This window comes from Acipenser ruthenus, chromosome 10 (assembly GCF_902713425.1).
Source record: "Acipenser ruthenus chromosome 10, fAciRut3.2 maternal haplotype, whole genome shotgun sequence".
Taxonomy (NCBI): domain Eukaryota; kingdom Metazoa; phylum Chordata; class Actinopteri; order Acipenseriformes; family Acipenseridae; genus Acipenser; species Acipenser ruthenus.
In genome coordinates this window covers 26,318,891-26,342,199 of record NC_081198.1, presented here as the reverse complement: position 1 = coordinate 26,342,199, position 23,309 = coordinate 26,318,891, and the positions used below count along the sequence as shown (strand labels likewise).

Genomic DNA, 23,309 nt, shown 5'->3' with positions numbered 1-23,309 from the left:
ACAGTGTAGGTTTGTGGTATATTTGTATACACACATTGCGCTAACGACAGAGTATGAACTGTGAAAGGCTGCTCTTTCACACGTGTTGCTATAGCTTCTGCACAGCGCTCTGGTTTATCCCATCACCTGTTCTCATCCAACAACAAACACGTTAGCAGTAGATACATTCTGTTACTGTACATAGGATGCTTAAGGCATTAAATACGAGCTGGACATTACGCAACTGTGCCTCGAAGTTGTTCTACAGTCGTGTGTCAGGTCCTGCTTCACTGCCAACGTCATTGTGCCATACCTGTCTGTTAAGGCATGTATTGTTTTTATATTGTATCATAATGTGCAGTGGTTGTCATATTTGTAAACTGGAGACATATGAATAATGGATGAATGTCACATCTGGATTTTCCCTTTGAAATAGTAATGTTTAAAATGATTACATGAAGAGAAGTTTGAGGCACCAGGCTGGCCCCCAAAAGTCTTTCCCAACTGAACCATACCAACATCCGATCTCATGCCGAAACGACTGCATTACCATGCTGTAAAGTGTTTCAGCCAATCCGAGTGCTGCATGAATAAACACAGCGCGCTGCCATCGAGACAGAACAGCAACTACAGTGACAGCCAAATAGTCCACAACAACAATACAAGCTACAAATAAACCCATTTGAAATGCAGACTTAAACCAGGGGAAAACCTAGGCCTAGCTACAAATCTTGTGTGCTGGTTCCATTTCTAATCATTTTACTCTGACAATCGCAACTAATCATTACTCATGCCATAAGCATGGTTTATAAACATACACTTTTGTTTTGTTACACGTGACAAAACAAAGTTCAAAACATAAAACATCACCAATAATAATAATATAAGAAATAAACTCTCATAAGAAATAGTCTTCAAGCCCAGGTGTTAAATCAGGACAAAGAAAACAATGCAGAATCAATATGGGTCAGAATAATGGACACAAATTCAAAGGGCATAATAATAGGAGCATGCTGTAGACCGCCAAATTCAGACGCTGAGCAAAATAATCTGTTGTACAATGACATTCGAAATGCGTGTAGAAAAGGAGAAGCCATACTAATGGGGGATTTCAACTTCCCCCGTATAAAATGGGAAAACCAGATGGGGGGCACGATGGATGAAATTGAAATGGTGGAAATGACAAATGACTGCTTCCTAACGCAATTTGTCAAGGCACCGACTAGAGGGGAGGCATGCCTTGATTTAGTCTTTTCAAATAATGAAGACAGAATAACTAAAATAGAGGTCAGTGAGCCATTGGCAAACTCAGACCACAACATGGTCTTATTTGAAATATTTCTTAAAACCCCAAAAGTAATGACTAAAGCTAAGGTTTACAATTTTAGAAAAGCAAACTATGAAGGTATGAAACGGAGACTAACAGAAGTAGATTGGAGTAAAATAGAGAAAACATCCACAGAAAAAGGATGGCTGCTTTTTAAAAATGTAGTACTAGAGGCACAAAACAATTACATCCCAAAAGTATACAAATCTAAATCTAAAACAAAATGGCCAAAATGGTTTAATAGATCAATTAAAAAAAATATTCAGCGAAAAAAGGCACTTTACAGATCGTTTAAAAGGGACCAAAAACAAAGTACACAGAAAGAGTACTTGGAACTGCAAACACAAGTCAAAAAGGAAGTTAGAAAGGCCAAGAGAGAGATATAAATCAATATTGCTAAGGGGGCTAAAACCAATTCCAAAATATTTTTCCAATATTATAACAGCAAGAGAACATTCAAAGAGGAGGTAAAATGTCTAAGAGACACAAAATAGCAAATATATTAAATGATTACTTTTCACAGGTTTTTACAAAGGAGGACACGGACAACATGCCCCACATGTCGACCTGTTCCTATCCAATTTTAAATAACTTTAGCATAACAGAGGCAGAAGTGTTAAAGGGAATAGGAGCTCTTAAAATAAACAAATCCCCTGGGCCGGATGAGATCCTCCCAATAGTTATCAAAGAAATGAAAGAAGTTATTTACAAACCGCTAACCAAGATCATGCAACAGTCTCTTGACACAGAGGTTGTACCGACAGACTGGAAAACTGCAAATGTAATACCGATCCACAAAAAAGGAGACAAAACCGAACCAGGAAACTACAAACCAATAAGCCTGACTTATATTATATGTAAACTTATGGAAACTATAATAAGATCCAAAATGGAAAATTACCTATATGGTAACAATATCCTGGGAGACAGTCAGCATGGTTTTAGGACTTTTGTGAGGATGCAACATTGAAAATGGATAATTGCAAAGCATACAACATGGTTTATTTAGATTTCCAGAAAGCTTTTGACAAAGTCCCGCATATAAGATTAATTCTACTGCGGTCAGTTTGAGGGATTCAAGGAAATGCAAGCACATGGATTAGGGAGTGGTTAACATGTAGAAAACAGAAAGTACTGATTAGAGGATAAACCTCAAAATGGAGCGAGGTAACCAGTGGTGTACCACAGGGATCAGTATTAGGTCCTCTGCTATTCCTAATCTACATTAATGATTTAGATTCTGGTATAGTAAGCAAACTCGTTAAATTTGCAGACGACACAAAAATAGGAGGAGTGGCAAACACTGTTGCAGCAGCAACGGTCATTCAAAATTATCTAGACAGCATTCAGAATTGGGCAGACACATGGCAAATGAAATTTAATAGAGAAAAGGGGAATTTTCAAATAAATAAATACTTGGACTGATAAAAAGTTGATATAAAATCATTGCTGTTATGTGTTTTTTTAAACCTAAATTATTTAAATTTCTACCTCATAACCGACACTCTATTAAATAACATTTTCATAAAAGTTTTTTTCCTGAAGAAAAAAATAAATCCTAAGCAAACAGTACTTAGACAGATGTGGAGTGCTTTGCAAATAGAAAACAAGTATAGCATTTGTTTTTTAAACTTATATTTCATATTTGTTTAAATTCTAATTTTAATTACAATGTTGGTTATGAGTGTGGGGTGTCGGTTATGAAAGCTCTGTGTTGGTTATGAGTTTCTTTCTCAGCACTTCATCTTATAGCTAAATCCAGAGCCATATTGTCCAAATGGAGAAAGTTTGGGACAGTAGTGAATCTTCCCAGGAGTGGCCGTCCTGCCAAAATCTCTCCAAGAGCAAGGCATAAAATCGTCCAGGAAGTCACAAAGAACCCTAGAACAACATCCAGGGATCTGCAGGCCTCTCTCGCCTCGGCTAAGGTCATTGTTCATGACTCCACCATCAGAAAGACACTGGGCAAAAATGGGATTAATGGCAGAGTAGCGCGGTGGAAACCATTGCTCATTAAGAAGAACATGAATGCTCGTCTCAAGTTTGCCAAAAAGCACCTGGATGATCCTCAAGAGTTCTGAAACAATATTCTATGGACAGATGAGTCAAAAGTGGAACTTTTTGGCCGACATGGGCCCCGTTATGTCTGACGAAAACCAAACACTGCATTCCACAGTAAGAACCTCATACGGTCAAGCATGGTGGTGGTAGTGTCATGGTTTGGCGATGCTTTGCTGCATCAGGACCTGGACGCCTTGCCATTATTGAAGGAACCATGAATTCTGCTCTGTATCAGAGAATTCTACAGGAGAATGTCAGGCCATCCGTCCGTGAGCTGAAGCTGAAACGCAGCTGGGTCATGCAGCAAGAAAATGATCCGAAACAAAAAGTGTAAGGTACTGCACACAGGCAATAAAAATGTCCTTTTATAAATACCCCGCCCCTGTGTGTATTTTATGTACATGTTGCGTGTGTCTATGTATTGGTGCACGGGATATAATGTGGGGTTATGTAGCATGAGTGTTATAAAATGTATATTTGTATTTATTATTTATTTATTTTATTTTTAATTTAGTTGTTGCCAATTATTTTTATTATTTTCTCCCAATTTGAAATGGCCAATTTTAGGCTCATCTCACCGCTACCACCCCTGCGCTGACTCGGGAGAACGAAGACGAACACACGCTGTCCTCCGAAGCGTGTGCCATCAGCCGACCGCTCTTTTTCACTCTGCGGACTCGCCATGCAGCCACCCAAGAGCTACAGTGTCGGAGAATAACGCAGCTCTCGGGCAGCTTAGAGAGCAAGCCCGCAGGCGCCCGGCCAGACTACAGGGGTCGCTGGTGCGCGGTGAGCCGAGGACACCCTGGCCGACCTAAAACCCCCCAGGGCGACGCTCGGCCAATTGTGCGCCGCCCCCTGGGAGCTCTTGTCCACGATCGGGTGTAAAATAGCCTGGACTCAAACCGGCGACGTCCAGGCTATAGAGCACATCCTGCACTCCACGCGGAGAGCCTTTACCGGATGCGCCACTCGGGAGCCCCCGTATATTTGTATTTAGACACGAGGATGGCAACAATCACCTCACAGTAAAAGGGTGCAGCGATCTGATTCAAGCATTCAAAATTCTAAAAGGTATTGACAATGTCGACCCAGGGGACTTTTTCAACCTGAAAAAAGAAACAAGGACCAGGGGTCACAAATGGAGATTTGATAAAAGGGCATTCAGAACAGAAAATAGGAGGCACTTCTTTACACAGAGAATTGTGAAGGTCTCCCAAGTAATGTTGTTGAAGCTGACACCCTGGGATCCTTCAAGAAGCTGCTTGATGAGATTCCGGGATCAATAAGCTACTAACAACCAAACGAGCAAGATGGGCTGAATGGCCTCCTCTCGTTTGTAAACTTTCTTATGTTCTTATAACCTAAAATATATATATAATTGATGTAAAGTAATAAAATACTGGTTACTAAAATCAGAATTCAATAAAGTGAACAGTTCAAAGGTTCCCAGATATGTAGGGACTATTTCAACAACTTTTTGAATAAAGTAGCAACAGCACTGGATCACTGTTTCTGTGAAACATTCATGATTGACAATGGCAACTTCACTGTATTTTATTGTCTTCTGCTTTTTTTGTTTAACCTGCCTTTTTTAATACATTTTTTTTTATCAATGTATTTTACTGTATTGACGTTTTGCCTTTATGAAGCCTGTGGCACGGTAGCGTCCCAGCACAGATTGTAATGTTAGGGAGAAAGACACAGAAACCCACAAGTTAAATTAAGCTAATGTGCTTTTTTAATGCAAATAAACAAAAAGAACACAGACAAAACACTTGCAAACACACCTGACAAAACAAAAGGCACAAGGGCCAAAACAAAAGGTTTTACACAAACTCACGAACATAAACAAACAGACAGCACAGCACGTGCAACACAACCGCCCCCTCGATTACCTATATTAATTCCACTAACTCCCGTGAAGCCTAATTTAATAATTTATTCAATTGTCGGCTCCAGCCACATTCCCACGTGTTTTGACAGGGACAAATTTAACCCCCTCCCTGACAGCCCCATATTCCCCCCACACACACACTCGTGCATCAGCAGGGCTTTCACCCTGCCACACTGCCACAAAGTTCTTGAGAGATTTCATTACGTGAAGGGCACTGTACAAGTCTAAGTTGCATTTTATAAATTGTATTTGTGAACATCTTTTGTAAATGTTTGGGTTCATATTGGCTGATTTGATTTGAATGTAGGAAGGTGCTGAGTGGACATTTCTAAATACATGCCTGATCCACAGATGTTTAAGGAGAAGAGGTGGCCCCTATAAAAGTGACCCAGCCACTGACCTGACGCACTGGAGGATTGCTAATGTGGGGGGGAGACAGACCTGGCACTATGTGGAAGACGGAGAAACTGCAGAAAGAGCACAGAGCATGCTGGAGGCACACTCCCTGGGACTTGATACGGTGAGGCTCTTAAAGAAGCAGTGACATTTAAAAAAAAAAAAGAAAAAAAAAGTGGTCCATTTTACAGTATTCAGCCCCCAATTTGCCATTCATTTAGAAAAGTGCTTTAAAAACAGACTTCAAAATTATAAGTGTAAAAAGTTGTCCAGCTGTTGTTAATGATGAGAATTACAGGTATGTTATTTAAACAGTTGTAGCAACACGTGGGGACGCAGAACGCTATATTTTACTCTTTAAATCCCATTAGAAACAAATTTAAACAATGTACACTATAAAGGGGATTCACTCAAAGTAAATGCCTTTTCAAAATAATTATAGCAAAACTTAATGCATCGTAAACGTGTTGCATTTCCATTAGTTAGATAGCTTTAAAATGAGCACACATGTATTTTCATTTTGAAAAATGATGTCTGGTACTACTTCAGTGTATTTATTTATTGCATTTTATATAGAGCTTTCTATACAAAAGTATCACAAAGCACTGTACAGTACATAGCAGAAAAAAGAACAAACCACAATACATTTGTATAGCATGTTACACATACAACTGCCACAATCAGACCATTTAAATCAGTATACACAATACAAAAGCAGCAATTTTAAAGTTACATTAAAACCCACTAAAATAACCAAGTCATTTTATAAAAGTGTATTTTTAGCCTTGACTTGAAAACTGTAACGGTCCCAGCTTCCCTGACAAACGAAGGCAGAGCATTCCATAATTTAGGAGCTTTACAAGAAAAAGCCCTACCTCCCGTGTTGATCTCAGAGTGCGGTTTGGAAGATATGGGGTCAGTAACTCCTGCAAATAACTAGGTGCTAATCCATTCAGGGCCTTGTAAGTTAACAGCAAAGTCTTAATCAATTCTATACTGCACAGGGAGCCAGTAAACAGGCCAAAACAGATAATATGTTCACTTCTAGTTTTAGTCAGATTTCTAGCGGTGGTATTCTGAACAAGCTGCAAGCGGGATACCACACATTTTGGGACTCCAGAAAAAAGTGCATTACAATAATCAATTCTAGATAAAACAAAGGCATGCATTAGTCTCTCGGCCCCAGATACCAAAATAATTGGTCTAAGTTTGGCTATATTTCTCAAAATGGTAAAAAGATACTTTAGTAACTTCCCTAATATGAGTCTCAAATGAGAGATCAGGATCAAAGATGACCCCCAAACTCTTAATTTCTAGTTTAAGTTTGATGAGAGACTGCAAGGGTTGAGCTCATGTAATCCCACATTTCCTTTTAGTTGGGTCTGTGAGCCCACTAGCATAACCTTGGAACATTCTGTGACGTCCAATGCTTGATGTCTGTAAGGCAAGTAGCTAATCACACCCAGACAGAAGAAATTCCTGGATTTAGGGACAAATATAGCTGGGTATCATCAGCATAGCAATGAAAGTTCACTCCCTGTTTGCGGGTAATGTCACCTAACAGTAGCATATATAATGAAAACAGCAAGGGACCTAGAATGGAGCCCTGTGGAATACCACAGACAACTTCCGATAATGACGATTTTACCTCCCCAATAGAGATTAACTGAAACCTATCAAACCTATCAGAAAGATGAGATTTGAACCAGGATAGGACAAGGCCAGACAGTCCTACTGTGCTTTCAAGATGATTCAGTAGGATGGAATGGTCTACAGTATCAAAGGCAGCACTTAGATCAAGAAGAATTAAAACTGATGGAAAGCCCGAGTCAAAGCTTATCAGCAGATCATTCACAACTCTGACAAGGGCTGTCTCGGTGCTATGTGCAGCACGAAAACCAGACTGAAACTTCTTGAATATACCATTAAGAGTTAGAAATGTTTGTAAGTGAATTGCAACAGCTCTATCTGGAACCTGATCTAAGAATGGTAGGTTGGAGATTGGCCTGTAGTTATTGAGGACTTTAGTGTCCAAATTGTGTTTATTAAGCATAGGCTTTACCACAGCTACCTTAAGTGCTGAGGGAACTATACCGGAGGAAAGTGAACCATTTATAATTTTTAAAATGTGGGTATTAATAACACCAAGAATATCTTATAATAGTTTTGTAGGAATCGGATCAAGAGAGCATGTAGTAGCTCTCGTTGTTGAACTAGCTCTGTCAGTTCATATTAGGTAAATCCTTAATAGGTGTAGTTGGTAAAATTGTGCCGGAGTCCTCCTTAAAAGAAGGTGTCTGTGGAATCTCATCTCTGATGTCTAGTATTTTATTTTTAAATAAATGTAAGAAGTCATATCAGCTGCGAGAGGAGCCAATGTCAAGGGTAGGTTCATTAGGGGAAGGATTAATTAATGTATCTAAGGTAGCAAAAAGAAATCAAGGATTATTTTTATTTGTTTCAATTAAATTAGAATAATATGATAATCTGGCCAGCTCCAGTGCCTTCCTATATTTAACCAGGTCCATTCTAGTTTACGACCCTCATATTTCAAGTTGCGAGTTGTATCATTGAACCACGTTGAGCTTTTTTTAAGACACTCTTCGAGTTTTGATTGGCACTAGTTAAGATACCAGTCAAGGTGGTGTTGTAGGTTGTAGAGAGTGGTAATGAGCGCAAGACATCAGAAAGCTTAACAGCAGTGGAGTAATTAATTACCTGCGATTTAAATGTACGGTCCACAGTCTTTGTAGATACTGGCAGATTCACCTCAAAAAGAATGGCAAGATGATCAGAAATAGTAAGATCTAGGGTTATGACATTTCTTAACAGCTAAACCACGAGAAATGACCAGATCTAAAGTATGGCCATGATGATGCGTAGGACCTTTGACATCCAGGATATTATCTAAGGAATCCAGTAGCTTCAAAAATTCCAAGGAGTTAGAATCAGAATAAATGTCAACATGAAGGTTAAAATCACCCAATAAAAGAATCCTATCATATTTGACTGTCAATATAGATAGCAGATCCCCAAATTCAGTCAAATAGCGGGTTTGACTTAGGCGGTCAATAAATAATTACAATATGAACAGGTAATGGACTGTTTAATGTCAAGATTAAAACTTCAAAAGATGAATAACCTTTAACAATTTCCTGTTTGATTCTAAGTTTTAAAAGACACACTATGCCTTATTCTCAGGTTATCTATTTGCACTGCACTTCCTGGGTAATTTCACCTCCGCATGTTACTGGCTGAAAGCATGTCAGTCAATCAGGGAAGCAGCTGGTTGGTTAATATAGGAAAGAAGCTGTTGAGCATGTGGGGACAATACACCCTGCAGGTGCACTAACTGAAAGCATGGCCTGCAAACAGGGATTCTTTTAACCTAAAGTAGTACCAGCTAGCATGGTTTAACATTACAAGTGTACTGTAAGATGTGTATTTGAGACTCCTGTGTGGAATGGAAGAACACAGCCTCTAGAGAGATGGAATTATCTCATCAGCTACGGTCTCTTGAAGGCACACCTCTAATAATCTACAGTCTGTACAATGTTGGCCTTTTAGGAGTGTTCATCAATTTGATGATATTTGCCTTTCAATAACATATTTCTGAACATGCTGAACCACAGTGTTTTCTGTTGTCTATTTTCAGAGCAAGTTCATTAACAGTTTGCCTAAAGCCACCACTGCCCAAGAAGCCGCTCTAAATGGAATGCAGTTTTACAGCCTCCTGCAGGCTGAGGATGGGCACTGGGCAGGAGACTATGGAGGACCCCTCTTCTTGCTGCCAGGTCAAGAGAATGCAATCGCTTTTTCCTGGGCTTCATCCTTTGCTATGTGTTTTGGTAGGGGGGTGCTTCACTTTCAACATCAAATGTATCCATTGCATCATGGGTTAACTTTGTTTACCTGAAAGTTCTTATGAAATCTGTCGCACAGTGACCGACAACGGCATCACACCAGTCTCCGCCCCTCCTGAGAGAAACTAGGCTCTGTGATGGCTGAACAGCGCCATTTTCTTTTCAGCCTGATTTTGAGCAAGCTGCAGAGATTCATTGAAAGCAATTTTTTTTTAATTTATATAATTTGATTGGTATGTTATGTAAGTTAATCGCTGAGAGTTTGTCTCTGTGTTCATGCCGCAGCAGTGGGCAGCGTTTAGCACCACGTTCTGAAGGCTTTTTAGCGTGGGATATCAAGCGGGCACACACAGTCTCTTTTGCGGTACTCATTGTTGCCACCAGTGGTGTGTGTGGTTGCTTTTAGCCCCGATTGTTACCACTGCGGTTGCCAGCCTGAGTGCTGCTCTGCCCCCGGCTTGTACCGCACCGGCCTGTGCACAGCACTGAGCCGCGGCCGCACCAGCACCGTCCGATACCACACCCTGTTGGTCTGCCTGTCATTGCAGCTGTACCATCAGCCTGCACTGATAGCTGTAGGTAACCCTAACCCAAACCTTACTAAAAAAAAAAAAAGTAACCAAGGTTAAACAGTACCATCCCTAGTCCAGTACCAGTGGACCCGCTATTTTTAGAAGTACTTTTGCCTGTAACATACTGTACAGCGCGTTGCTGCTTGTATTGTTGAAACAACTGAGTTTTTGTTAAGTACTGTATACTGCACCAGCCCTGTTCCAGTAAGTACTGGTATATAGGAGTTGCAGCTCCCGCCCTGTTACACAGCGGCATTGCTGCTTGAGCAGACGCGTCCAGCCTCGGCTGGGGCGTAGGGGAGGTGTAACCCCCATTGTGCACTAATGTACCTACAATGCCGCAGGCACCGAACCAGTACCAACAGCTTTGCTTTCTTACTGTACACTGCTTGCTATTTGCATAATGCCTGGGGTCATCTCTAACATATGCAAGGTCAGTAGGCCTGTCTGGTACCAAGCAGACCTTGTTGACAGCCCAGTTGCTGTCTTTATCAAACTGTTTTCTGCAAGGTTTTGGGCGCATTCTTCCAAGGCGCTCTTTGTCTCTAGGAGCTGGTGTTCCCACATGAGGCTGTGGAGTCGGATGTCGCATCCCCTGTGGTTGAATTTCTCCTGCAGCTCTACAGAGCGCGCTGTGTCCCTCACCTGTACAGTGCTCTTCCCCGTCACCCTCTCTACACTATGGCTCTGTGCCAAGGGAGAGCCACGCACCAGGGAATAGAGAAGCTTTGGGCAGCAGTTTCTCCACAGACACGCTTGCCTGATGGGGACAAAGTTTTGCACTTTTACGTCTGGTTCCGGCCTGTTACTGACTGGTGTTTACATCCCAGTCTGGTACCAAGCCTTGTTGACAGTCCTGTCAATGTCTTTAGCAGCTGAGGCAGCAACTGTACATTCTTACGGTACATTGCTTGCTATTGCATAAGGCCTGGGTTTTTATCCCTGTGCCGGCAGCCTCAGGGACCAGCACAGCCAGCTTCGCCTGCAGCCTGCCCATCTGTGCCTTGGCATTGTGTTGGGCAGTGTCCCCAAAAGGGAGGATCCACATAATGATTTGGAACTGCAGGCAGTTTAACTAGCCTTTTTTTTTTTTTTTACAGGAGGTTCAAGGGAGACACGTGCTTGTCCGGACAGACAACACTACCATTGGCATTGTCCCCACTAATTCTCCATAACAGGAGCCGGGGATCCACTGGCGATTGGCTGTCTTGACACACCAGTGGCCAAGGCAGCTGTTGTATGCCTTCCCACCGCTCGCCATGCTCCTGCTGTGTCTGGAGAAAAGGACTGGGCCGGGGTGCTATTTGTAGCTCCTTACTGGCCCAGGAGACTTGCCGGCCTTCCCCTCTGCCAAGCATGTGAGCGAAGAGCAAGCCTTTTCTGTGGCGAAAACTTGTCTGTTTTTCGCGGAGTCTAGGACCATGGTCACGGTCCACACAGACCTGGTTTACTTGCCCAAATGTATTTCTACCTTTCCACGTCAACCAACCAAACTGGAAGCTTTCCATCCCCCTCCCTTCCAGTCGGATAGGGAGCGGAAGCTCCAGGCACTTTGCCCTGTTCGGACATTAGCATATTATACTGACAGAACAAAAAGTTGGAGGCAATCTGAACAGCTGTTCATCTGCTAAGGAGGGAAGGCCCACGGTAAAGCCCTGTCTAAGCAGAGGCTGTCTGGTTGGATTGCAGAGACGGTCAAGATTGCTTCTTAACAAGCCAATTTGCCCCTCCTGTGAAGGTCACTGGTCACTCCACAGAAGGTATGTCTACCTCTTGGGCATTGTTCCAGGGTGCATCTGTCACGCCCCATACTTCACAAGGTGTTACAGACTGAATGTGCTGGGTCCTCAAAACCCTGGCTTTGGGACCAGAGTGCTAACGTCGTCTTCTATGTTGAGACGGGAAGCACCTGCAGAGAATTGATTTGTGATATGTACTAAAAATAATAAATAAATAATCTGTATTGTGGCAGCCTTAACGTCTGACCTCAGATTTAAGTCGTTCTGCAAGTAATGCACTTTGCGATGGCTTGGGTATAATTACCCCTTATGTATTGGATACATTTCATATTTGAAAGGGAATGTTAGGTTATTATCATAACCCTGGTTCCCTGAAATAGAAATGTATCCATTACAATCTTCTGTCGCTGCGTACGTTACACACAGCAGGCTGAAGAAGAAAAAAATGGACAGAGCCTACTCTCTCTCAAGAGGGGCGGAGACTGGTGTGATGACGTTGCCTGTCAAAGTTAACCCATTATGTAATGGATACATTTCTATTTCAGAGAACTAGGGTTATGGTAATAACCTAATGTTTTTTTTATGTGTGTGTATATATATATAACATTAGATATCCATTATCACTTGTTATTGAGAGTATGATAAAGTGGGTATGCAAGGAGAGGCCTGTCCTGATTATTATTATTTTATTTCTTAGCAGACACCCTTATCCAGGGCGACTTACAATTGTTACAAGATATCGCATTATTTTTACATACAATTACATTATTTTTTACACATTATTTTTACATACAATTACCCATTTATACAGTTGGGGTTTTACTGGAGCAATCTAGGTAAAGTACCTTGCTCAAGGGTACAGCAGCAGTGTCCCCCACCGGGGATTGAACCCACAACCCTCTGGTCAAGATTCCAGGGCCTTAACCACTACTCCATACTGCTGCCCATGCCTTCCAGCACAAAAAGATGTGTCAGATTCATGAATACTGTTTATTTTTTTAAGACAAGCTTTTTTACTGCAGGTGGTAAATTGTTTTGAATTACATACACATGTCCCAAGACATGCATCATAGGATGCATGACTGAAGGACAAGGATAAGGGTTGTTATGGATGACCTCTGACCTCACTATTCCCCCGTTTCCACTGCCTGTCACTCCCGGCTATGGCTGCCCATGGCAACAAAACAATGTTTCCCCGGCTCGCCCAGGAGGCTGAACGGCTATCGTGGCAGGTTTTGTATATCATGCGTGATGGCGCCAATCTGTTTACAAAGTAAGTGCATCATAGTATAGCCAGAAAGTGTGTACAGAGTAGAAACTGGCAGGGAAATTGCTCCCATTGTGGATAATTCTTTCCTGTAGGTGAAGCATGCATAGGACGTGTTCTTTTATTGCATTCACTGAAAGCAGAGACATGTTAAATTGAACACCCTGCTTCGGCACACAACACTAGTCTGAAGTCACATTGTTGGGTTTTTTTTTTTTTTTTTAATTAATTTTTTTTTTATTAATTGATAAACACAATGACAAACCTGGCTGTTTGTTTGCTGTGCTCTCCTTAACCAGATTCCTTTTTATTTGCAATGAGCCGTCGGTTCAATGTATTTGTTACCACCGGTTTCTTTAAAACAAAAAGCAATACGATCCCACAATCTTTGATGCAGGACAAGCATTTCCAAGGTTGGCCAGGTTTGTTAAAAAGCACTGAGCTTTCTTTTGGTTTGGGCGGCAAGCGATGGCCAGCCGAAGCCTGTAGTGCCAGGCATTGGAAATGAGGCACGTGTAGGAATACATACTTGCTAAATGTTTTCCATGTTATTGCACAGGTCTCCTGATTACCTGCCACATTGCTAAGATCCCTTTCCCAGAAGCATGGCAGAAAGAGATGGTGCGATATTTGCGTTCCGTGCAGCTTCCAGACGGGGGCTGGGGTCTGTAAGTATCTCATAAGAACATTTATCAACGAAAGGAGGCGATTCTGCTCAACTGCTAGGCTAGTGTAGCTGATTGATCTCAAAACTTCATCACGTCTGGTCTTAAAGAATCAAAGTGCTTCAGCATCAACAACATGGCTAGGTAACCCATTCCATCCCCTCCCTGCTCTCTGTGTGAAGATGTGTCGTCTACCCTCTGTCGTAAGTCTCTGGTCCTGGACTCTCATGGAATATGCACAGCAGTAGATAGGGTGAGTGCTGCTGGGCTGGAAGTGGATGACATTATCAGCACATATCTTTCCACTTCAGACACGCCACTTTGTTAAGTATTCATACTGAGATCTTATGTGTTAATGTAATGAAGTTTGAGAGAACCCCTGCGTGATTCTTTATTGTGAAAGTACTTCACAAACTAGTTAATATTTTTTGCAACAATTAACCACTGACAATAGGGAAGGTTTCATATACATGTACAATATGATCTCTATGTTATCTAAATGAAACCCCCAAAATAACAAAGAACATTGTTTTATTCTTAACCTATACAACATATTGCATTGTGTTAATTTGCATAACAGTAGAGTCTAGAAGGACCTCCATGCCCCCTGTCCACCCAGACTTTCTGCATGAGGTCCAATCAACTTGGGGACACTGTTGTATTGGGTCCACGACATGGAGGAGTTGGATCTTGGCCACTTTCCTCCTGTCACAGCATCCATTGCCTCCCTTGTACAAGGCCCACATCTGGCGGTCCTTTCCAAGGATGTCATGCCCTAACAAACAGTGCAAGGTCACGGAGGCATTAAAGGCCTATGCGGCAGAAGCTCTAGCTACCCGGCTGGGTTAACTACACGAGCATCCTGGTGACTTACCAGTCAATGCTCGTACAGAGCTTGTCAGTGAATCACAGGCCCCCCAGCAAACGCTAGATAAGCTGAACCTGGTCATTGACCACCTGCTGCAGCTGTCCAAATACAATGGACAGTCTCTTGGCCGAGGCCTCGCATCACTGATAGCTGCTCGATGGCAGCTTTGGCTCTCCCAAGCACAAGTGCATGATGGGGACAAGGCCTCCCTTTTGGACCCGCCGTGACCTTGGGCCCTCATGGATGCTGGACGCTCTGGCTCCTCCCTTTTTCCCGCTGGAGCTGGCACCTGCTGCTTCCCCTTATGGGAACCGCCACTCCTCCCCTTCTTTTTCTTCCGGGCCTGCAGTTGTTCCCCTTCCTCCTGAACAGGGACCTCCTCCAACAGCTCATACAGCCATTGGCTAGCAATTATTTTTCTTTTTAGTTTCTATGTACTCACATTCCGCCTCTGAACACCCAACCCTGCTCAGCCACAGCTGCGGGTTTTTTATACTTGTGGCCGTCTCCAAATTAGCAGTAAGTTAATTAATCTGGAGACAGTCACATACTACATGAGTTGAGCATGGATGGGGAATTTTAACCCCATCCATGCTGCAAAATAGCAATAACAAAACATTTTTACAAACCTAATCAATACAGTAAAACTTTTAGCAATCTGCCATGCTCTGAAAACAGTTTTAAAACACCGAGATATTTCAATCGCTAGAGAGGGAATAAAGTTTTGTAGAATTTGTTCCTTTTATTCATAATATCTGAACTAGTACAAGACACAGGGCATCACAATCCAGACAACCTACAGATGTGCTACAGGGGGTATTTACAAGAGTAGAATTATTTTGCACAGCAGAACACCAGCTGCCACTTTAATTGCTCCAGTTTTCGGCGGAGAGCAGCCATGTCACACACGGCCAGTCAATTTCTTGTCTACTGGACTTGTAGGTATGCTCACCCCTGACAATAAGTCAACAGTATCAGATAGGAAATTGAGATGAAACCAGTTTCGTTCCTGGCTCCTCGCTGGCCCGAGAGGTTCTTGATCTTCGAGATCCTGGAAATAGCGGAAGCAGTGCCCTGCACCCACAGTGGAGCAGCGATCTGCGGTCCAGAACAGGAAGAGGTTTTCCACAGTCCTCTGCTATATTTAGCTGCCTGAAGATTGAAGGGCAATTACTGAGGAACTAAGGGTTATCTGAACAAGTACAAACCCTACTTGCTCAAAAAAAAAAAATTTCATTTTTTTCAGGTCCATACAGGCAAATGGAAAGAATTTGTGCTGGTGCAATCCAAAATCTCTACGCAACTTGGACTCTCTCTCTATCTACATTTATCATACCACTTGTGTCCATTAGACACCTGTTTCTGCTGCTTCTGATTTAATGATTGCTACGGATTTGTCTTCCCTGCCGGTGTAGCGGCAGCGTGTGCGGCAATCTGGTAACGACATCGGGAAAGGACACTAGCTGTTTGGGGCGTTTCTGTGTTGTTGTTGTGTTATTTTATTAGTTGTGTATTTTAAATGTTGTAATTCTTCATTTGCTTTTATGTGTCTGCTATATCTTTTCATCTGCCATTTCTCTTCGTATCCTTATTTTTCTTTATTTTATTTTTCCTTCTAAGAAACCTTTTTTTATTTTTATATTTAATTTCTGTAAGTCGCTTTGGATAAAAGCATCTGTTAAATAATTAAATAACCTCAGCCACCTGTTTCACAGGGGTACTCCCTCCCCTTGATCAGTGTTCACATCGATGTAGTCTCCAACATGCCGCCTTCATCGTGTTCACATCGATGCAATCTCCAACATGCCACCTCCATCGTGTTCACATCAATGCAATCTCCAACATGCTGCCTGGCTGGGAATGTCACTTGATAGGTTCCCACCCTAGGGTGTCTAGGGTGTTGTTTGGTGGGGTTACCACCTAAAACCCCTCCAAGGAAATGCATTGTCCCTCAGGCGAGCCTTAGCCTGTATTCAAAACAGGTTTACAGGTAAGAACTTGGAAAAGTGCATTTCTATGACCGTGAGCTCACAAAACCAAACAGACGCGTTCAGTTTGAATCTCATCCTGCATCAAGTTCTGTTGCAGCCTTGGAAGAAAACCATCTTCAGGATCTATCAAAACCCACAGGGTAAGGTATGGTTATTAAAAGGGCAAAACTGAAGTCTGCTCAATACAGGACATCTGCCTCGCTGCTAAGAGATCGGTTTGTTCTCCTGACATAAGCAACATGGAGACCGGTAATATTTGTCTTCTGGCTTTTCTCTGTGTGTCAGCAACAGTCAGTTCTGTTCATTTTATAGCCCCTTTCCCAGGCAATAAAACATTATTTCCTTGATGGCAGCAGACACTGCCCACATAGCAGCAGCATAGCTGCATCTGTGATAATTTTGTACTCCTAATCTTTACTCTTTCCTTACAGGATCATGGCTGAGTTGGCAGTTGGAAATAATATTACTACTGAACCAAACATATAGTGGTAGCAGAAATATTTTGTTGTAAAATTACAACCAAATGCAAATGAAGTAAAAGACTGTGTTCTTTGTATGCATCCTCCTTTAGTGATGGTGCTTGGGATAGCAACACTATCAGTGTTTTTAGCAAATGTAGACATAGAGTAAAATAGTAGTAAGAGTGTTTGTTGAATCTCCAGGCATATTGAAGATAAGTCCACAGTGTTCGGAACAGCCTTGAGCTATACCACCATGAGGATCCTGGGAGTCGGGCCTGATGATCCTGACCTGCTGCGAGCCAGAAACAACCTTCACAGCAAAGGTCAGAGGTCTGCCAGAACAATGGCTACATTTACAACCACTTTTGGCAGCCAGAATGGAACGTGATTTTTCTAGATTCGTGATGTCCTCGTACCGACTCTAGTTCTGTAGAATTTTAGAAATGCACATTCCAAGCGTGGAACGGCTGGAGGAGCCATTTTGATTAAGATCGTTCCATGGGTCAAAATGCATCAAATTCAAGAGGCAAATTGAAGAAGTGTCATCCTACTGAGTCAGATATACACTTCTTTATCTCCTGTAATCTTGTTGCAAATCTCATGTTAGAAAAGCTTATCGCACAACAACAGAACAAATAACAAGAGGGGCAATGAAGCTCGGTTTAAAAAAAAAATGAGGTAAAGGACACCCACTAGTTCTGGGCTGTTGCAGGTCAGTCTCCTCCCACTAGTTCTGGGCTGTTGCAGGTCAGTCTCCTCCCACTAGTTCTGGGCTGTTGCAGGTCAGTCTCCTCCCACTAGTTCTGGGCTGTTGCAGGTCAGTCTCCTCCCACTAGTTCTGGGCTGTTGCAGGTCAGTCTCCTCCCACTAGTTCTGGGCTGTTGCAGTTTTTATAGTCTCTTGCTCTCCCTTTCCAACTTGACACGCACCCTAAAAACTGAAAATTCCAAAAATATATAAATAAACTAATGCAAATAAAAAACATAGGAGGCTGTGTGGTCTGGTGGTTAAAGAAAAGGGCTTGTAACCAAGAGGTCCCTGGTTCAAATCCCGACTTACTCACTGTGACCTTGAGCAAGTCACTTAACCTCCTTGTGCTCCGTCTTTCGGGTGAGACGTTGCAAGTGACTCTGCAGCTGATACATCATTCACACACCCTAGTCTCTCTAAGTCGCCTCGGATAAAGGTGCTAAATAAACTAATAATAATAAACAATAATAGTGTATTCCTTATTGATCGCCTTGCTATAGCAATATAAAGCATCCCGATTCTCCAGACATTATATAAACTTGCATGCCAACATTCCAAAAATTTATTTTATTTATTTATTGCATTTATATAGTGCTTTTTTTATTTATTTATTTTTTATTTTTTATTTAGTCGTTGCCAATTATTTTTTATTTTCTCCCAATTTGGAATCGCCAATTATTTTTAGGCTCAGCTCACCGCTACCACACCTGCGCTGACTTGGGAGGGCGAAGACGAACACGTGCTGTCCTCCGAAGCGTGTGCCATCAGCCGACCGCTTTTTGTCACAGTGCGGACTCACCATGCAGCCACCCAAGAGCTACAGCGTCGGAGGACAACGCAGCTCTCGGGCACCTTACAGGCAAGCCCGCAGGCGCCCGGCCAGACTACAGGGGTTGCTGGTGCGTGGTGAGCCGCGGACACCCTGGCCGACCTAACGCTCCCTCCCCCTAGGCGGCGCTCTGCCAATTGAGCGCCGCCCCCTAGAAGCTCCCGTCCTCGGTCGGCAAAGGAGTAGCCTGGACTCGAACTCGCGACGTCCAGACTACAGGGCACATCCTGCACTCCACACGGAGCGCTTTTACTGGATGCGCCACTCGGGAGCCCCCTATATAGTGCTTTTTATACAAAAGTATGACAGCACTGTACAGTACATAGCAGAAGAAAAGAACAAACCACAATACTTGTGTATAGCATTTCAGACATACAACTGCCACACTCCGAGCATTTAAATAACATTATGAACAAAAGCAGCAAATTTAAAGCTACATTAAAACCCACGAAGATAAGAAAGCCATTTTCTAAAAGTTTTTAGTCTTGACTAAATGGTCCCAGCTTCCCTGACAAACGAAGGCAGAGCATTCCATAATTTTAGGAGCTCTACAAGAAAAAGCCCTACCTCCCGTGTTGCTTTTGTTGACCTTAGGAATAACCAGCAGCCCTGCATCCTGTGATCTCAGAGTGTGGTTTGGAAGATACGGGGTCAGTAACTCCTGCAAATAACTAGGTGCTAATCCATTCAGGGCATTACAATAATCAATTCTAGATGAAACAAAGGCATGCATTAGTCTCTCGGCATAAGATACAGAAATAATTGGTCTAAGTTTGGCTATATTTCTCAAATGGTAAAAAGATACTTCAGTAACTTCCCTAATATGAGTCTCAAATGAGAGATCAGGATCAAAGATGACCCCCAAACTCTTAATTCCTAGTTTAAGTTTTGATGAGAGACTGCAAGGGTCAAGCTCATGTAATCCCACATTTCCTTTTAGTTGTTTCTGTGAGCCCACTAGCATAACCTCTGCTTTATCTGAATTCAACATTAGAAAATTATATAGCTGGCTGTCATCAGCATAGCAATGGAAGTTCCCTTTGTGTCTGTGGATAATGTCACCTATAATTGGAAGGTATCTGTAATATTCTAAAATCTTACAAAGCTGTTGGAAACACCCTGTTTTAGTGCAATGCACATTTTAATCAAAGTCTAAAAATTGCAGAGTACACCATGTAATAATTTTTTTTTTTTTTTTTTTGTTCCTGGGTAGCAAGTGTTATTTCCTAATTGCTTATGCCTCAAAAGTATAGAAAATGGCTATTATTCCCCACAAACTTTGCTTTTGTGACCAGGACAGTGATATTTTGAAATGTACCTATTTTCCAGAACATTCCAGATAGATTTAGTGCTGAGTAAACTTGGAGTAACTTCTAGAACTTTCTAAGTATCTTTCTAAGTCTCATATGTTAAATAGAGCAATTGAGTAGCCTGTACATTTTCGACAAATATGCACACACTAATTCCCTATTCACACTGTGTATTTTGTGCTATCATAAACCATGATTCATGATCATGTTGACATCATGCAGCTCTGGTTTTAAACTGGGCTAAAATAACCAATAAGCGAGTGAATTTAAACCATTTATTTGGAATTTGGAGGGTGGTTTCATTTAGACCGCATGTCTAATTGGGGTTGAACCAAACCTCAATTGAAAAACAGAGTAATGCTTGAAATACAGCATGTGGCTTATCTGATCTTTTTCAGGGGGAGCTGTTGGAATTCCTTCTTGGGGAAAATTTTGGTTGGCCATCCTGAATGTGTACAGCTGGGAAGGGATGAATACGCTTCTCCCAGAAATGTGGTATGTTTAAATGAGATGACCTTTATTTGCCAAAATGTATTCCACTTATACTTGATCAAAGTAGTATACTGTAAGCATACAAACAATGTGCTAGTAGTTCAGATTTTACAGAGTTGCTCATGTTTTAGCATCCTAATCTGTTACCTGACGTAGGTATAATATTAGATTTTTTTTTTAAATGAATTTTATTCCAGAGTGTTTCATATAAAGCTTCAATGTACTCATAAAAAGTCATTTTGTAATCCTGTAACTTACAAAATGTACTGAGGTAGCTAGGTAAGAAGTAAGAATGGGTGCTGATCCTAGTATGTGTTAGAACAAAGGTATGAACAAGGGGGGTGCCATTCAGCCCATCTAGTTCAGGGGTGCACAACCTTATTTTTGTGAGGGCCAGATCACGAAAAAGACAACTGGCCAAGGGCCAAAATGCAATGCGTATATATATAAATATATAATATAATTATTTAACACCAGTTAAGCTATGGTCATTTTTCACAATTAACTTTTTTTAGTACTTACATTCACTCTGGGGTGCAGTCCAATTAATCAGTGCGAGATGTTGTTCTTCTCAGTCACCAGCTGAGGGATATTGGGCTCCAGTGAAGTGGTGGCTCCTCTTAGCACTGCATGCAGCTTATCTGTCAGCCTTGTTCTGAGGTGTGATGACTTGTTTAGCTTCATAAGATAGAAGTGTTTCCAAACAAAGACAGCAATTTCAAAGCTTCTCTGCTAAGATTAGGAAACTGATTGTGGTCCAGTGATGGGTAGAATTCTTGTAGAGGCGGGTCCCTGTGTTTGCTTTTCAGCGCAGTGGAACACTGCAGTTCAATAACTTCAAGCTGGAGATCGTCAGGTACACTTTCTGCATCAACAGAGAAGGGATCCGCGAAGAGTTTAAAAGAGACTCGCTCGCTCTTGAATTGCTCAAATCTGCTGGCAAACACCCCATGTAGTTCTTTCAGGACACTTGCATGGCGTTTCCAGTTGTATGTCTCTTCACGTGGAAAGGCTTGTTGACACGTTTCAAAGTGTGTCAGCTGCCCTTTCTCGAGCTGGTTTGTGAACAACTTTAATTTCATTTCAAACACACACACTACCTCAAACAAATCACAAATGAGATGCTGACTTCCTTGTAACTTTAGGTTTAAATCCATTTAAATGTCCTGTGATATCAGTCAAAAAAGCTAGATCAGCAATCTAGTCGCTTTCTTCCATGACAGATGTGTCTCTTCCCTTCTCTTGCAGAAAATGTATTATTTCTTTTCGCAGTGAACAGAACTTCTTTAGGACGTTGCCCCGGCTAAGCCATCTCACTTCAGTGAGATAAATTAGGTCACCGTAAGTGGCACGGATATTCTCCAAAAAAGACTGAAATTCACAGTGATTCAGAGATCGCGAATGAATAAAGTTAACGTTGGATACAACAAAGCCCATAATTTCTTTAAACTTCCAGTATTTTGCACACAAGACCTCCTGGTGTATTATACAGTGATACTGCTTCAGCAGCGTAGCTTAATCCCCCATGTGCTTTTTTTAAATGCCCTATAAAACCGTTAGTCTTGCCAACCATAGCCGGAGCACCGTCGGTTGTCACCCCCACCAATTTATCCCACTGCAAATTTAAATCTTCAACAGCTTTCTTAAAAGCATTAAAGATGTCAGATCCAGTGGTTCTGCCATGCAGAGAAACTAGAGATGCCAGCTCCTGGTGTACTTCAAATGTTTCTGTCACTCCACGAACGAAAATTAAAAGTTGGGCTGTACCAGTGGCATCGTTGCTTTCATCCAGAGCAGCAGAGAAATACACAAATATTTTTGCATTTGCTTTTTAGCTGATTATAGCTATTTGCAGACATGTCTGCTATGCGTCTCTGCATAGTCGTTCTGGAAAGACAAATGTTTTTAAAGGAATCTTTATTTTCTTTGCAAACAGCATCACATACAGACGTGCTCAAATTTGTTGGTACCCCTCCACAAAAAACAAAGAATGCACAATTTTCTCTGAAATAACTTGAAACTGACAAAAGTAATTGGCATCCACCATTGTTTATTCCATATTTAATAGAAATCAGACTTTGCTTTTGATTTTTTATTCAACATAATATTGTAAATAAGAAAACAAATGAAAATGGCATGGACAAAAATGATGGGACCGCTAACCTAATATTTTGTTGCACAACCTTTAGAGGCAATCACTGCAATCAAACGTTTTCTGTAGCTCTCAATGCGACTTCTGCACCTGTTAACAGGTAGTTTGGCCCACCCTTCCTGAGCAAACTGCTCCAGCTGTCTCAGGTTTGATGGGTGCCTTCTCCAGGCTGCAAGTTTCAGCTCTTTCCATAGATGTTCGATAGGATTCAGATCAGGACTCATAGAAGGCCACTTCAGAATAGTCCAATGTTTTGTTCTTATCCATTCTTGGGTGCTTTTAGCTGTGTGTTTTGGGTCATTATCCTGTTGGAGGACCCATGACCTGTGACTGAGACAGAGCTTTCTGACACTGGGCAGTACGTTTCGCTCCAGAATGCCTTGATAGTCTTGAGATTTCATTGTGCCCTGCACAGATTCAAGGCACCCTGTGCCAGGCGCAGCAAAGCAGCCCCAAAACATAACCAAGCCTCCTCCATGTTTCACTGCAGGTATGGTGTTCTTTTCTTTGAAAGCTTCATTTTTTCGTCTGTGAACATAGAGCTGATGTGACTTGCCAAAAAGCTCCAGTTTTGACTCATCTGTCCAAAGGACATTCTCCCAGAAGGATTGTGGCTTGTCAATATGCATTTTAGCAAATTCCAGTCTGGCTTTTTTATGTTTTTCTTTCAAAAGTGGAGTCCTCCTGGGT

The 23,309-nt window shown here is 41.9% G+C and overlaps 1 protein-coding gene across 3 annotated transcripts in view; it reads left to right on the top strand.

Moving 5' to 3' along the window:
• The window catches only part of lss (lanosterol synthase (2,3-oxidosqualene-lanosterol cyclase)), a 63,991-nt gene that overhangs the window by 1,055 nt on the left and 39,627 nt on the right, over positions 1–23,309 (top strand). For 2 of the 3 annotated variants that reach the window (XM_034000142.2, XM_034000132.3), the window contains exons 2-6: positions 5,616–5,784; positions 9,316–9,454; positions 13,661–13,769; positions 17,288–17,409; positions 20,374–20,470. In XM_034000142.2, the coding sequence (XP_033856033.1) occupies positions 5,752–5,784; positions 9,316–9,454; positions 13,661–13,769; positions 17,288–17,409; positions 20,374–20,470 (500 nt within the window). In that variant the 5' untranslated portion in view covers positions 5,616–5,751. Of the gene's footprint in view, positions 1–5,615; positions 5,785–9,315; positions 9,455–9,490; positions 13,108–13,660; positions 13,770–17,287; positions 17,410–20,373; positions 20,471–23,309 lie in introns of those variants that run through there. The other variant, XM_059031978.1, reaches the window with a different exon arrangement.